Source organism: Taurulus bubalis (genome assembly GCF_910589615.1).
Source record: "Taurulus bubalis genome assembly, chromosome: 1".
Lineage (NCBI taxonomy): Eukaryota > Metazoa > Chordata > Actinopteri > Perciformes > Cottidae > Taurulus > Taurulus bubalis.
Window position 1 is genome coordinate 19,490,657 of NC_136589.1, and position 15,295 is coordinate 19,505,951.

General features: G+C 44.7%; 1 protein-coding gene across 1 annotated transcript in view; it reads left to right on the forward strand.

The window, feature by feature from the left end:
* Positions 1–15,295, forward strand: part of tecpr2 (tectonin beta-propeller repeat containing 2) — a gene marked incomplete at its 5' end in the record, with an annotated part of 34,267 nt that overhangs the window by 2,559 nt on the left and 16,413 nt on the right. The window contains 9 exons of the mRNA XM_079226166.1: positions 192–376; positions 450–669; positions 3,513–3,747; positions 3,837–4,095; positions 4,205–4,435; positions 4,803–4,870; positions 4,957–5,072; positions 6,290–6,463; positions 14,210–14,390. Coding sequence (XP_079082292.1) covers positions 192–376; positions 450–669; positions 3,513–3,747; positions 3,837–4,095; positions 4,205–4,435; positions 4,803–4,870; positions 4,957–5,072; positions 6,290–6,463; positions 14,210–14,390 — 1,669 coding nt within the window. The remainder of the gene's footprint in view (positions 1–191; positions 377–449; positions 670–3,512; positions 3,748–3,836; positions 4,096–4,204; positions 4,436–4,802; positions 4,871–4,956; positions 5,073–6,289; positions 6,464–14,209; positions 14,391–15,295) is intronic.

The following is a 15,295-nucleotide window of genomic DNA, read 5'->3' on the forward strand; positions in this document are numbered from 1 at the left end:
GTACCACGACTGCTGTGAGTACTACTACTAGTAACAGTACCACGACTGCTGTGAGTACGACTACTACAAGTACTAGTACCATGACTGCTGTGAGTACTACTACTACAAGTACTTGTACCATGACTGCTGTCTGTCTGTCTATCTTTCTTCTCATGAGACTGACTATCATCCTGTCTGTCTCTCTTCTTCAGTGCTGGAGCTGCCTGTCCATCAGCCCTCACCTTTGGCCACGCCCACCATCCTCCCACCAACTGGATCTGTGGAAACAGCTCAGCCAATCAGAACCATGGCTATCATTGTAGAGGGCGGAGGATGGGAGAGGCCCATCGAGGAAGGAGAGAAGGAGGAAGTGGAGGAGTCGGAGGAGCAGCTGGAGGTGACTGGTGACACTGGTTTAAGTGGTTGATTGCATTGACAGACTGGTACTTGACCTGTTCCTGTTTGTCCAGGTGGTGGCGCCCTGCCAGCAGTCTGGTGTGTTCACCAGCAGCTCTCGTAGCCGCAGCAGCTCCGTCACTTCCTTGGAGAGTCTCCATGGACACGCCCCGGTGACTACTTCCTGTGAGCTGAGCTGCAGGCGCTACAGCGCCCCGCTGGGTCAGGAGGGGCTGCAGCAGGAGCTGGTGGTGAAGTCCATCCGAGTGAAGAAGAAGAGGAGGAGACGCCAAGGCAAGCAGACAGACAGACTAGTTATAATACTTATTAGTTGGAATGCTTCAGCAGTTTAACTATTGTTATCCTCTTCTTTATTCAACTTATTCCGCTTTTTATTATTAGTTGGAATGCTTCAGCAGTCCAACTACTGTTATCCTTTTCTTTATTCAACTTATATATGCTTCCTCTATTTCTTCCGTACGTATTTTGAAACTCTTCTTCTCCTTCATATATTCAGCTACAGAAACCATTCAAATATTAAAATATTCAGCTACTTATGGACCTGATGGCAATGAACTTCATATCATAACTTCACAGAATTTCATATTTCTGACTTTTCAAATTTTCAAATTATTAAGCTTTTTATGAAAATTAAAATGAATGGGATTGGATGGGGAAAATCTTCAAATCCTCTTCAACTTCAAACGCTCACAAGTTCTGCATACGTTCAGCTAAAGACACAATTTAAACTTTTAAAATGTTGACAAAACCTTCAGCTATTATTCTATAATTTCATATTTTTGATATTTTTTCAAATATTCAAATTATTAAGCTTTTTTGAAAAAGAAAAATGAATGGATTCCTATGAAGAACATCTTCAAATCTGTTTAAATCTCTTCAACTTCAAAAGGTTAAGGGTTCGCCATGCTTACAGGTAGTGACACCATTTCAACTTTAAAATGTTGACAAAACCTTCAGCTATTACCGTATGATTCAGCTTTTTGATATCTGTGATAGTTTTTTAACTGTCAGCGTTTTCATTTCATGCTTTTTTCCGACCATTTCTGCCTTTAACATGGGTGTGTATTGCGCCGCTTAGAGTGCGTGATGTCACAGCTTGAGTGTAGTTCCCCTGGAGGATTAGTTAGATTTTATTTTTGCTTTTTGCCATCTCCTCCACAATACTAAGTCTTTGGGCATAATTTATACATCAAAACGTAGGAAATCTTGTCTCACTTCTTAAACTTGGATCGATTTGAAGCCAACAGATTCAGGCGTGTTTAAATCAGACGATATGTGGGAGGTGGCCTCCTTCTTCTTCCATTCGCTCCCATGTTAAATCTTCCTCCAAAAATGTCTCTCTCCCACGACCGTACCTGATTTAGAAATTGCGACTAGAGACACATCGTGTAGCCTAGAGACCCACAAACAACATCGACGCGTTCGCAAGAGTCTTATCTCTCAGAAAATATTATTATTTTGGCGTCTTGCCTTTGAACTTCTTGAGATATGAAGCTTTTTATAAAAAAAGAAAACGCACTGGAGTCTATGGAGATCAAACAACTCAGTCTCTCAGTCATGTCACAGGTGTTTTCAGTTTGAACTAATCACCGCACACTGCAGCTGTTGGTGGAGAAACGGCACGAACGGCTGCGTGCGTGACAAGTGGGCGGAGTTTACCCTGCATTCAGTTTGCTGGTGTAATTTTATAAATGTGAAACCGTGACTGAACATTTGTACCCTGTCAGGTAAGTAGCGCCCCCTGCGCTCTCAGCTGTATTTTGTGAAAATTAAATGATTCTCTCTTCCAAGAGTGCAATGCACTATGGGTATTGAGTGTATGGTATATTCATATCTACATTCCCCTGGGTCCTAAGTCCCTCCATGTTAGCTTCTTAACATGCTAACACCCTCTCTCTCTGTAGTTCCTGTAGAAACTGCTCAGCTATTAAAATGTTCAGCTCCTTAAGGACACAATGGCAATGACCTTTTCATATTTCTGACTTGAAATATTAAGCTTTTTATGAAAATTAAAATGAATGTGATCAGATGTAGGAAATCTTCAAATCCTCTTCAGCTTCAAAAGCGTACAGGATCTGCATACCTTCAGCTACAGACACATTTTAAACGTTCAAATGTTGACAAAACTTTCAGCTATAATTCTATAATTTCATATTTCTTATATTCAGCTGTATTCAGCTATGTTCAGCTATGTTCAGCTATATTTAGCTATTTTCAGCTATTTTCAGCTATATTCAGCTATATTCAGCTGTATTCAGCTATGTTCAGCTATATTTAGCTATTTTCAGCTATATTCCACTATTTTCAGCTATATTCAGCTACATTTTCAAATATTTAAGCTTTAAGCTTCAGCTTTTTGCATTCCAACGCATTTTCAGCAGGAAATGCAATTTCTAGTTTCTACTACTACTACAACTACTACTACTACTTTCACTCATACTACTGTTATTTCTACTACTGCAACTACTACTTTTAATATATCTCTTGGATTGTTTAGATGATAACATTTTGCTTCAAACTTTTCCATTTAAACAACAAGGATGTTCAGCAGTTCAGTTCAACACTTTTGGGCTTCAACACTTTTCAGCAGGTAGTTTCTCTTTTCAGCTATTTTCAGCTATATTCAGCTATCTTTTCAATTATTTAAGCCTTAAGCTTTTAGCATTCCAACGCATTTTCAGCAGGAAATGCAATTTCTAGTCATCATCATCATCATCATCATTGATGCATATGATTGTAAATGTATTCAGTCCAGTTGGCCAGAAGCTTGCCTGCTATTATAGAAAGTTCCCAGCAGGTGGCAGCAGAGGACCATTTGTGAATGAACTATTCCATGTCCATGTTTGACACCTTTTTCCACATAACTTAAATATTTCTCCTCTAGACTTCATTCACACGATGATGTGTGACTTTGTTTTACTCTTTGCAGTTTAAAATAACAAAATAAATCATGTCTTTGGAATCCTGAGTCATACACTCGCTAATGAGTTATTCCTTAAAGGAGTTCATTACTTGTATCAAACTTTAAAAACAAATAAAATATGTACAGTATGTATCTATTTATATTATCCCCAATGCTTTCAGCCCATCTGAGTCTCTGAGTCTCTGTCCCTCAGACAGCAGCAGTGAGAGCTGCTCAGACTCCATGTTTGTGGTCCAGGACGGCAGCTGCAGTGACGGAGGAAGTGGAACCCCTCTGAGCGACAGGGCCTCCGTCATTGGTCTGGACCTTCGTAACCAGGACTCTCCTGAGCAAATCCAGGACCGGATCCTACAGAAAGCCGAGGGTGAAGATTTAGTCGGAGGTGTAAAGGATGGAGAGGAGGCGGAGTCTTCCTCCAACCAGTCTGGGTTGGTAACCGGGGACCAGCAGACAACAGGTCTCATCATGGTTCTGGGTCTACTGAGATTCAGGTCTCATCCTTGTCTTCTTGTCCCAGCTCCCTCCTCCCTCCAGGCTCCCTGCTCCTCCATGGGATGGAGACTCCAGGAGAGGCCTCTGGTCCTGTTGCAGAACCGGAGGTGGTCCCCCCGACCCCGGATGTGGATCTGCTGCTGGAGTGCACCTTCTCCTACATGCACAACACTGAGGAGGAGGAGGAGCAGGAGCAGGAGGAGCAGGAGCAGGAGCAGCAGCAGCCAAAGGAGGAGCAGCAGGATGAGTTTCTGAGCCCTCTGATTGGACCAGAGGAGGATGAGGTGATGAAGCTGGAGTTTCAGTTGTACACACATGGATATAAACACATATAAGGTGACATAAATATCTGAGGACAACAATAAACTAATTAGATCCTCTGTTTGGATCCAGGAGGAGGACCCGGTCCCCCCTGTTGTTCTGCCAGACCAGATGTTTTACTCCACTAGGTGCAGTTCGTACCCAAAACCCAGTCTGTCCAGTGATGAAGAGGGAGACATCTACTGTCCCATTCTGGGCCCTGCTGGTAGCGCTGGGGAGGTCCACCCATCCCATCAGACGGAGACCACAGACCCACAGGTGGACCAGGACCCTCAGGACAGAGACGCACTCAAACCGGACCAGGTGAGACTAGATGAGACCAGATGAGACTCACCTGACCAGGTTAGACAAGATGAGGTTAGACCCGATGAGACACACCTGACCAGGTTAGACCAGATGAGGTTAGACCAGATGTGAGACACCTGACCAGGTTACAACAGATATGAGACACCTGACCAGGTTAGACCAGACAAGACTCACCTGACCGGGTTAGACCAGATGAGACTCACCTGACCAGGTTAGACCAGATGAGGTTAGAACAGATGAGACTCACTTGACCGGGTGAGACCAGATGAGACTCACCTGACCAGGTTAGACCTGATGAGGTTATACCAGATGAGACTGGTGAGTCTGTCAGGTATTCATATGATTTAGTCTCTTCTCTTTGTAGTTGGCAGAAAGCTGGATGGGTTACTCAGGACCAGGATGTGGAATCCTGAGCCTGCAGGTGACTGACAGGTGGGTCGTCAGTGACTCTTAGCTGTATTGCAGGTGTGTGTGGAAGCTGCCTGGATCGTGTCTTAAAGGTGTCCTGTGTGTTTCAGGTATGTGTGGTGTCTGGACTTTAAAGGAGGACTGTTCTGCAGTGGTCTACTTGAGACTGGGCTTAACTGGCAGCGTTTTGAAGACAACGTCCACCAGGTGGCGTTGTCACCCTCAGGTGAGCTCCTGGCAACACATCTGACAAATGTCACACTCTGTTTCACTTAATTATACGAGACATTTCATCTATGCTCAGCTTCCAGTGACAACTGAAGCTTTATCTCATGTCCCAGAAGACTGTCAGTGTTACAGGTGTGTGTAGCATTAGCAGCATGCTAACTGTTGCTCTGTCAGGGTTACAGGTGTGTGTAGCACTAGCAGCATGCTAACTGTTGCTCTGTTAGGGTTACAGGTGTGTATAGTACTAGCAGGAGGCTAACTGTTGCTCTGTTAGGGTTACAGGTGTGTGTAGCACTAGCAGCATGCTAACTGTTGCTCTGTTAGGGTTACAGGTGTGTATAGTACTAGCAGGAGGCTAACTGTTGCTCTGTTAGGGTTACAGGTGTGTGTAGCACTAGCAGCATGCTAACTGTTGCTCTGTTAGGGTTACAGGTGTGTGTAGCACTAGCCGGAGGCTAACTGTTGCTCTGTCAGGGTTACAGGTGTGTGTAATACTAGCATGAGGCTAATTGTTACTCTGTTAGGGTTACAGGTATGTGTGTAGCATTAGAAGCATGCTAAGTGTTGCTCTGTTAGGGTTACAGGTGTATGTAGCATTAGCAGCATGCTAAGTGTTGCTCTGTCAGGGTTACAGGTGTGTGTAGCATTAGCAGGAGGCTAAGTGTTGCTCTGTTATGGTTACAGGTGTGTGTAGCACTAGCAACATGCGACATGCTAACTGTTGCTCTGTCAGGGTTACAGGTGTGTGTGTAGCACTAGCAGGAGGCTAACTGTTTCTCTGTTATGGTTGCAGGTGTGTGTATCACTAGCAGCATGCTAACTGTTGCTCCGTCAGGGTTACAGGTGTGTGTAGCACTAGCAGGAGGCTAACTGTTGCTCTGTCAGAGTTACAGGTGTGTTTGTGTAGCACTAGCTACATGCTAATTGTTGCTCTGTTAGGGTTACAGGTGTGTGTAGCACTAGCTGCATGCTAACTGTTGCTCTGTCAGGGTTTCAGGTGTGTGTAGCACTAGCAACATGCTAACTGTTGCTCTGTCAGGGCTACAGGTGTGTGTAGCACTAGCAGGAGGCTAACTGTTGCTCTGTCAGGGTTACAGGTGTGTGTGTGTGTGTGTGTGTGTGTGTGTGTAGCACTAGCAGCATGCTAATTGTTGCTCTGTCAGGGTTACAGGTGTGTAGCATTAGCAGCATGCTAACTGTTGCTCGCTCCATCAGGTAGTCTGCTGTGGAAGGTGGAGCAGAAGAGCATGACGGCGTTCGCTTGTGCTAAAGTGACGGTGAAAGGAAAGCGTCACTGGTACACAGCTGTGGAGCAAACGGCCTTCGTGGCTCTGAGTGACGACTCGGCCTGGATCATCAGGACCAACGGAGACCTCTACCTGCAGACAGGTGACTGGCTACCTGTCTCACATGCTCTGTGACTGTGGTATATTGATCACATTGATTTAGGGTGCATGCGCAGTCTGTTGTGAGTTCTTCCATGGCCGAATAAAGCAAGTAACGTTTGCTGTGCGTCCGCTTGGTTAATACACCACAGAAAACTGCAGACGAGGATAAAAGCTGTACATTCTCGCAGGGAAGGAGACACACGGTGTCAGTACTAGTGAGTACGATGGCCCTGTTCGGGGGAATTGACGAGTTCAAGCCGGAAAATGAACAATGGTGAACGTACATAGAACGGCTGGAACAATTCTTCCGTCATCAGAAAAACAAGTAGCTACGCTTCTCAGTGTATTGAGTGCGGCTACTTATGGGCTTTTGAGAAATCTGGTGCAGCCCATGAAGCCAAAAGATAAGACATTAGACGAAATAGTGGCCGTTCTAAAGGAACATTATGAGCCCAAGCCCTTACTAGTGGTTGAAAGGTTTTGCTTTAACCGGTGTAACCAGAAACTAACTAGCTAACCAGCCGGTGGCTCAGTATGTAGCCGAGTTAAAACAATGCGCATCTAACTGTGAGTTCGGCGTCAACTTGGGCTCATCACTACGAGGTCGGTTCGTCAGTGGAATAAGAAACGAGGGCTGCCAGAGGAGACTACTTTCGGAAAAAGATCTTACTTTTGCAATGGCTTTTGAGATTGCTCTCAACATGGAGACTGCCGACAGAGACGCACGTTAGATGAGAGGGATGGAAAGTGAAAGTGTCGGAGCGGCAAGTGTCCACCAGGTGAAGCCACATCGCACAAGGAACTGTTACAGGTGCAATGGAAAGAATCACGAGCCAAATGAGTGCCGTTTTAAAGTGACTAAATGCCATAACTGTGGCAAGACTGGGCATATTAAAAAGGCATGTCGGTCTAAAGCAGTGGTTCTCAACTGGTCTGGCTCCGGAACCCACTATCATCCCTGAATGACGAGCTGCGACCCAAATCGAGGAACATTCTCTTTTTTCTGAGGAAGCTTCGATCCTTCAATGTGTGCAGCAAGATGCTGGAGATGTTCTACCAGTCGGTTGTGGCCAGTGCCCTGTATTTCGCCATTGTCTGCTGGGGGAGCAGCATTGGAGCCGGTGACACCAACAAACTTAACAAGCTAGTTAAGAAGGCCGGCTCCATCATCGGAGTATCTGGAACAGGTGGTGGAGAGGAAGACACCGTAGAAACTTGTGTCCATATTGGACAACCCGGACCACCCTCTCCACCACTTACTGCACGGCCAGCGGAGCACTTTCTCCAAAAGATTCCTCACGCTTCGCTGCAACAAGGACTGTTACAGGAAAACATTCCTGCCTACGGCAATACGACTTTACAACAAGTCACCGCTTGCTAGATCCTCTGTGGATTAATTATCACTGTACACGTGTATGCTTATTACACTTCACATACATACTTTGCATTTTGCACTATCTATTGTCTACATTTAATTTGCTTAATTAATGAATACACTGCAGCTGTACATATATTTCATTCCAGTTATTTGTATTCTATTTTATTGTGTGTGTGTGTGTGTGTGTGTGTGTATATATATCTATCTTTCATCCCATTTGTATCTTCAAGTTGTAAGGCGCTACTACGACAACACATTTCCCCTTGGGGATTAATAAAGTATCTATCTATCTATCTATCTATCTAACTTCTCAAATTTATTAAATGAAAAGATGGTGCAGTTTGAACCTGAGATAGTACATATTATGTACGCCAACACAAAAACAAGTTCAATGATAAACCAAAACGACCAGCTGGTGGCAACGCTAGAGAGGGAACTATTCCCTTTTTACACTCAATTAGCTGCATTTTAATTAAAAACCAAAAAGTGTATCTTCAGGACACAAGGTATTACAACATACATAACAATTCAGAATCTTCAGCTATTTTTAAACAGACTCAACAGCTTTCATGCACAAACAAAAAAGTCCAACAACTAAGAAGTAGTTTAAAAAAGACTCAAATGACCTAACTTTAACTAAGAATACACACTCACTGAATCTATGACAAACAATTTACTATGGAAAAATGCACTGTCTTGAGGAGCAGCTTTTCCACAAATTCTAACTAAATTAAACAAGAAATGCAATTCAAAAGGATTTATATATACAAATTGATTATTCTTGTGATTACCTCATCAGTAGGTAAATACTGAAAAACATTGTGCTTTACAGAAAATGAAGCGGCACTCGATTCTCCTCACAACCTCCAAGTTTTTTCCTATCATGCAGGCAGCGCCATCAGTTGTGAATTTTATATTCTGTAGGCTGTTTAATTTATTTATTCGAAAAACCCAGTCTCCCCCATATCAGGATGGTTTGACCCAACCTGGCACACGCTGCTGAAAACATGGAGGGACAAGTGCAAAACAAGTTGAAACCAGAGCGACAAAAAAAAAAAAGACACTCCGCTGCATAAAAAAAGTCCCTTCAAAATAAAACCACAGGATGAAAAAGAAAAGAAAAATAAATTATTCTTTTTTTTTTTGCCCAGGCAAAGACCCACTACCCACTGAAAACGGGTGGGTCGCGACCCACCAGTTGAGCATCACTGGTCTAAAGCACAGACAGAGAGTGAGAGGCATTCACAGGGCAGAGGAAAGAAACACACAAAATATGTGGAAGCTAAAGAAGACACTGAATTGGGTGTGTTCACTATTTTGACTGTCACAAGTGAAGATGCTGACCTGTATAAAGAAATATTCACTGTAGCTGAGGTGAAGTTAGAGATGGAAATAGATACTGGGGCTGCAAGGAGTATCATTTCACGCGGTACATACAGGGAGAAATTCTCACACTTACCTCTGCAGAGAAGTAAAGTTAAGCTTAAAGCTTATAATGAAGGTAGCATTCCTGTACTGGGGCAGATCACAGCAAAGGTGGTCTATGAGTGAATTTACCACTTTTAGTTCAGAATCAGCTTTAATGGCCATGTAAGTTTGCACATACATGGAATTTGACTCCGGTTTCACTTTGCTCCTCGAACTTATACACAATATACAGTAAAGAAGATGAATATAAAGAGATTAAAAAAAGACATTAAAGACAGTAGTAAAAAATGTGCCGATAGTGCAGATGAAGGTGTCTGATTAATTGTTCATCAGAGTGACGGCCAGTGGAAAGAAGCTGTTCCTGTGTCTGGTGCTCTGTAGCGCCTACCAGAAGGGAGGAGTTGGAACAGCTTGTGTCCAGGGTGAGAGCGGTCTGCAGTGATCTTTCCAGCCCGCTTCCTGACTCTGGAGGTGTACAAGTCCAGGATGGAGGGCAGGCTGGAACCAATAGTTCTCTCTGCAGACCTGACGATCCGCTGTAGTCTGACTCTGTCCTATTTGGTGGCCGATCCAAACCACACAGTGATGGAAGAGCATAGGACAGACTGGATGATGGTGGAGTAAAACAGGATCAACAGCTCCTGAGGCAGGTTGAACTTCCTGAGCTGGCGCAGGAAGTACAGCCTCTGCAGGGCCTTTTTCTGGATGGTGTTGATGTTGGCGGTCCACCTCAGGTCTCGGGAGATTGTGGATCCCAGAAACCTGAAGGTCTCGACCGTTACGGGGAATTGAGCAACACTGTGTGGCAGAAATTGGCTAAGGAAACTAAGGCTCAATTGGGAGCGGATAAAGAATCTCTATGAAGCTAAGTGTACGTCGCTTAGTGAAGTGCTGGATAATTATTCAGAGGTGTTCAGAGAGGAGTTGGAGACTCTGAAAGACTTTAAAGCCTCAATCAGAGTTAAACCTGATGCACCTGCTAAATTCTGTAAACACAGACCCCTTCCATTTGCTATGAATGAAGAGCTCAGGAAGCTGGAGGAAGCTAACATTATATATCCAGTTAAGCACAGCGAATGGGCAGCACCCATAATGCCAGTGGAGAAAAAAGACCGGTCACTCCACCTGTGTGGAGATTATAAAGTGTCAGCTAATCAGGCAGTTGAAACAGAAACCTACCCTTTGCCACGGTTAGAGGAGTTTTAGCAACCCTTAGTGGAGGTAAGATATTCTCCAAGATAGACTTAGCTATAGCCTACCAGCAGGTGTTACTGGATGATGACTCCAAGAAATACACTACCATCAACACCCACAGAGGGTTGTTTGTGTATAACCAACTTCCTTTCAGAATCAGCTCTGCACCATCCATCTTTCAGCGGATTTTAAAAAATCGAATGAAAGGCTTACCAGTGGAAGGAACATCTCCACAACCTTCAGCAGGTCTGACAACGGCTTCAAGGAAATGGACTACGAGTGAAACGCTCAAGTGCGAGTTTGGCAAAGCTTGAATAGAGTACCTGGGCCATGTGCTGGATGAGCAGGGCACACACCCTTCAAAGGACAAAGTGAGAGCTATTCAGGAGGCTCCGGCTCCTACTAATGTCAAAGAGATCCAGGCATTTTTAGGACTTGTGAATTACTATGGAAGATTTGTGCCACAGCAAAGCACAGTCTTAGCACCATTGTACAGACTGCTCAGAGGACAAGTGATTTGGAAATGGACTGGGGTGGAACAGGTTGCTTTTGTCAAGTGTAAAGAACTGCTGACTAGTGACCGTGTGTTAGCCCACTACGACCCCAGTCTCCCACTGACTTTAGCATGCGATGCCTCTTCCTATGGCATCGGAGCAGTGATCCAACACACCATGCCAGACGGGGAGGAATGACCCATTGCTTTTGCCTCCCGTACACTGTCTCCAGCGGATAAAAAATATTCGCAAATAGAGAGAGAAGCACTTGGACTGATATAAGGCGTAAAGAAATTCCACCAGTACTTGTGGGGTAGACATTTTAACCTAATGACTGACCATTTGGGGAGCACAAGAGCCTGCCTACACTGGCCGCAGCACGCATTCAGCACTAGCAGATTATATTGTCAGCGTATGACTACTACATTGTCTATTGCAAATCAGAAGACCACAGTAATGCTGATGGACTCTCCCGCTGTCCTTTGCCGGAGACCAGCGACACAGGTACAGCCGTGACTTTAGCTCTAGTCCATTCACTGCTGGCGGAGCATATAAAAGAAGCACCACTCAACGCAACACAGATTGCAAGGACGACACGCACCGACAGTGAGTTGTCACAAGTGCATAAGTATGTCATGGAAGGCTGGTCTACTCAGGTAGAGGAAAACCTAAAGGTGTTTTTCACAAAAAGAAATTAGTTGTCCACTGAGCAAGGTTGTGTCCTATGGAGGGGCCAGAGTCATCGTACCCTCCAAGATGAGAAGAGCTGTGTTAAAAGAGATTCACTCTGGACACCAAGGCATAGTGAAAACAAAGGCCTTATGCCGTGTTCACACCGGACGCGACGCGAATTTGCGGCGCCGCGTCCACCGCGGAAGTTTACTCGCGCGAGTAGAAAGAGGGTGTTCACACCAAACGCGAATTCGCGGCGCAACCAAAGGGGCGTGGCTTAGCTCTGTTGCTTGCCTCTGTGAGAGACAAGCGACAAAGCTTTCATTTCCGCTATCGACCATGGAATAAATAACCACTAGTTCTGCTTTATACTTGTTGTGGAAGTCCCAAACATGTCGGAACATGAAACGCCCTCGTATTTGGGTTCATAACATCATCCGTAGCCGCACACAGCTCGGTGAATTTCACCGACTCATCCAGGAACTGCGTCTCGCGTATCTCCGTAAAACGATACCGATTATGCCATCCACCATGGAAATAACCACTAGTTCTGCTTTATACTTTTTGTGTAAACTCCACATATGTCGGAACATCAAACTCCATGGTGTCTGGGTTCATAATATCATCCGTAGTCCCACAACAGCGTCTCAATGAAGCCGCTGAGACGGCGGTGGTGACGGGCGGAGCTTCTCAACGCTGATTCTCAACGCTGATTCTCAACGCTGATTCTCAACGCTGATTGGCTGCCGCAACTTTGAGTCACGCGATTTCTCCGCCAGAGTTGGGATAATTCAACTCACGCGAATTCGCGCCGCGTCCTTCGCTTTGTTCGCCCCAGGTCAAACGTTCTGTTCGCGCCGCCTCCAACGCGTCTATCTCGCCGCAAATTCGCGCCGCAGCGCGTCTGTGGATTGACTTAACATGTAAACTGGTCGCGCCGCAAATTCGCGTCGCATCCGGTGTGAACACGGCATTAGCTCGCAAATATGTATGGTGGCCGAACCTTGACTTGGAACAGTCAAGGTGGAACAGATTTGCAAGAAATGTGAGACATGCCAGTTCGATCAAAAGATGCCACGCCAGGTTCCACTACATCCTTGGGAGTTTCCGGGTGAGTCCTGGAAGAGACATTGACTTTGCTGGACCGTTCCTGAACCACATGTTCATGGTTGTGGTCGATGTACATTCAAAGTCGTTGGAGGTGTTTTGTATCTCACAGATCACCTCTCAAGCAACAATCATCAGGCTCAGGAGACTGTGTCTCTTTCGGGTTGCCTGAACAAATTGTGACAGACAATACGACCACATTCACATCAGACGAGTTCCAGTCTTTTGCCAAGCAGAATGGAATTCTGCACACCACAAGTGCACCAGGACATTCAGTAACAAATGGTCTGGCAGAGAGATATGTTCAGACGTTCAAGGCAGGTATGAAAAAGCTTGCTCATACTTCACTGAACATTGAGGACAAGATGTCATTGTTCCTGCTGCAATATCGGACTACGCCTAACTGCACTACTGGACAGTCCCCGGCTGACCTGTTTCTTCACAGACATATCCGGACTTAGATTTGGAAGGTTGGATTTCCTAAAGCCTTGTATCAAGGAGACGGTACGTAAGAAACAGTATCAGCAAAAAGAACACCATGACCGCACTGCTGCAGACCGGTTCTTTGATGAGGACGACGCCGTTTATCTGCGCAGCACTGTGATGGGGAGTCACAAGTGGATTCCAGGATTCAGGGACAGACAGGCCCTGTTTCGTATGAAGTCAGAGAGCGGGACTCCGACACAGTACACAGACGTCATGGAGACCAGCTGCGGTGCCATTGCTCAACCTGATAAAGATGTCACTGAATCACAGGCTGAACTTGGTGAAGACTGCAGCAGTTCTGAGGAAGTTGTTGACGCTAGGTTGCAGACACTTGAGCTGCTGGAGACAGAACCAGTGGCTCTGAGGCGCTCACCCAAGTGACTAAACCGCTGGAGCGATATATGCCATAAGACTATATCCTACAGTGGACTGTATTCTGAACCATATGTTGTTTTGTTTTTTGTTAAAAGTATTAGGAAACTGTTGTTCGGTTTAGAATGTTAAAGTTGTTGTCCTCAGTTAAAAGGGGGAATGATGTGGTATATTGATCACATTGAGTGAGCGCGCAGTCTGTTGTGACTTCTTCCATGGCCGAATAAAGCAAGTAACGTTTGCTGTGCGTCCGCTTGGTTAATACACCACAGTGACAGACACAGCATACTGGTTTCTAGATTTGGATTATCGATAGATATCACCACTAAAACACCTCCATCACTACTAAAACACCTCCATCACTACTAAAACACCTCCATCGCCACTAAAACACCTCCATCGCCTCTAAAACACCTCCATCGCCTCTAAAACACCTCCATCACCTCTAAAACACCTCCATCACCACTAAAACACCTCCATCACTACTAAAACACCTCCATCGCCACTAAAACACCTCCATCACCACTAAATCACCTCCATCACCACTAAATCATCATATAGACATAAATGTCTGGGTGCTTTTGCCATAATCACGTGGTCTCTTCGTGTCCTTCAGGTCTGAGCGTGGACCGGCCCTGTGCTCGCTCGGTGAAGCTGGACTCTCCGTGTGTGTTCACCCAGGTGTGTGTGAGCGGAGGTGTGGTGTGGGCTCTGAGCGAACACAAAGCTGTCTTCTACAGAGAAGGACTGAACAGCTACTGCAGTGAGGGAGAGGGCTGGAAGTACGACACCGTCAGGTACTACTTCTACTGTAATACTACTGTAATACTGCAATGAGGGAGAGGGCTGGAAGTACGACACCGTCAGGTACTACTTCTACTGTAATACTACTGTACTACTGCAGTGAGGGAGAGGGCTGGAAGTACGACACCGTCAGGTACTACTTCTACTGTAATACTACTGTACTACTTCAGTGAAGAGAAGAGATATGTAGTACTACTGCAGTAATTGGTAAATGTACTGTACTTGTATATCTCTTTTCTAGTCTTCTTCTAGTCAAGCACTTAAAGCTCTTTAACACCACATGTTGTCATTCATTCGTTCATTCATTCTGCCAGAACAATTTGTGGTTCAATTCACTGACATTTGTACACTACATATCACTCCCTCCAGGAAATACACGACGCCTTGTGGTTCTTTTGGTACTGATGGATTATTTATTCTTCAACTCGCCTCCGTCAACATCACTGTCATCAATCTACCGTCGAACTGTTTAAAGACATTTTCACATACAAAACAAGTTGGCGTTCACTTTACACGATAAACAGCTTGTAATAAAATATGTAAATATTTTATACGTAAATATGCGCGACGGACTTTAAACATAACGAACATACCACTTGGAAAACAATAGTACTTTAAATTAACACCTTGTCACTTTAACTTATAACTTTCAGCTTTCAACGGAGTAAAACTTCTCACGCTGCACGTCTTGGAGCTTGTCACAACTAAATGTGTCCAAGCACAAACATAGGACGTAAAAATGGTTCCTATCACATGTAAATAGAAAACAAAATCAATATACAAGGAACAAGTTGTACAAATAATAATACAGTAAACAAGCATATTCAATAATGACATAAATAATATTTATGGCAGCTAAACTACATATACGACATCCTCACATCGAAACAACTCCCCC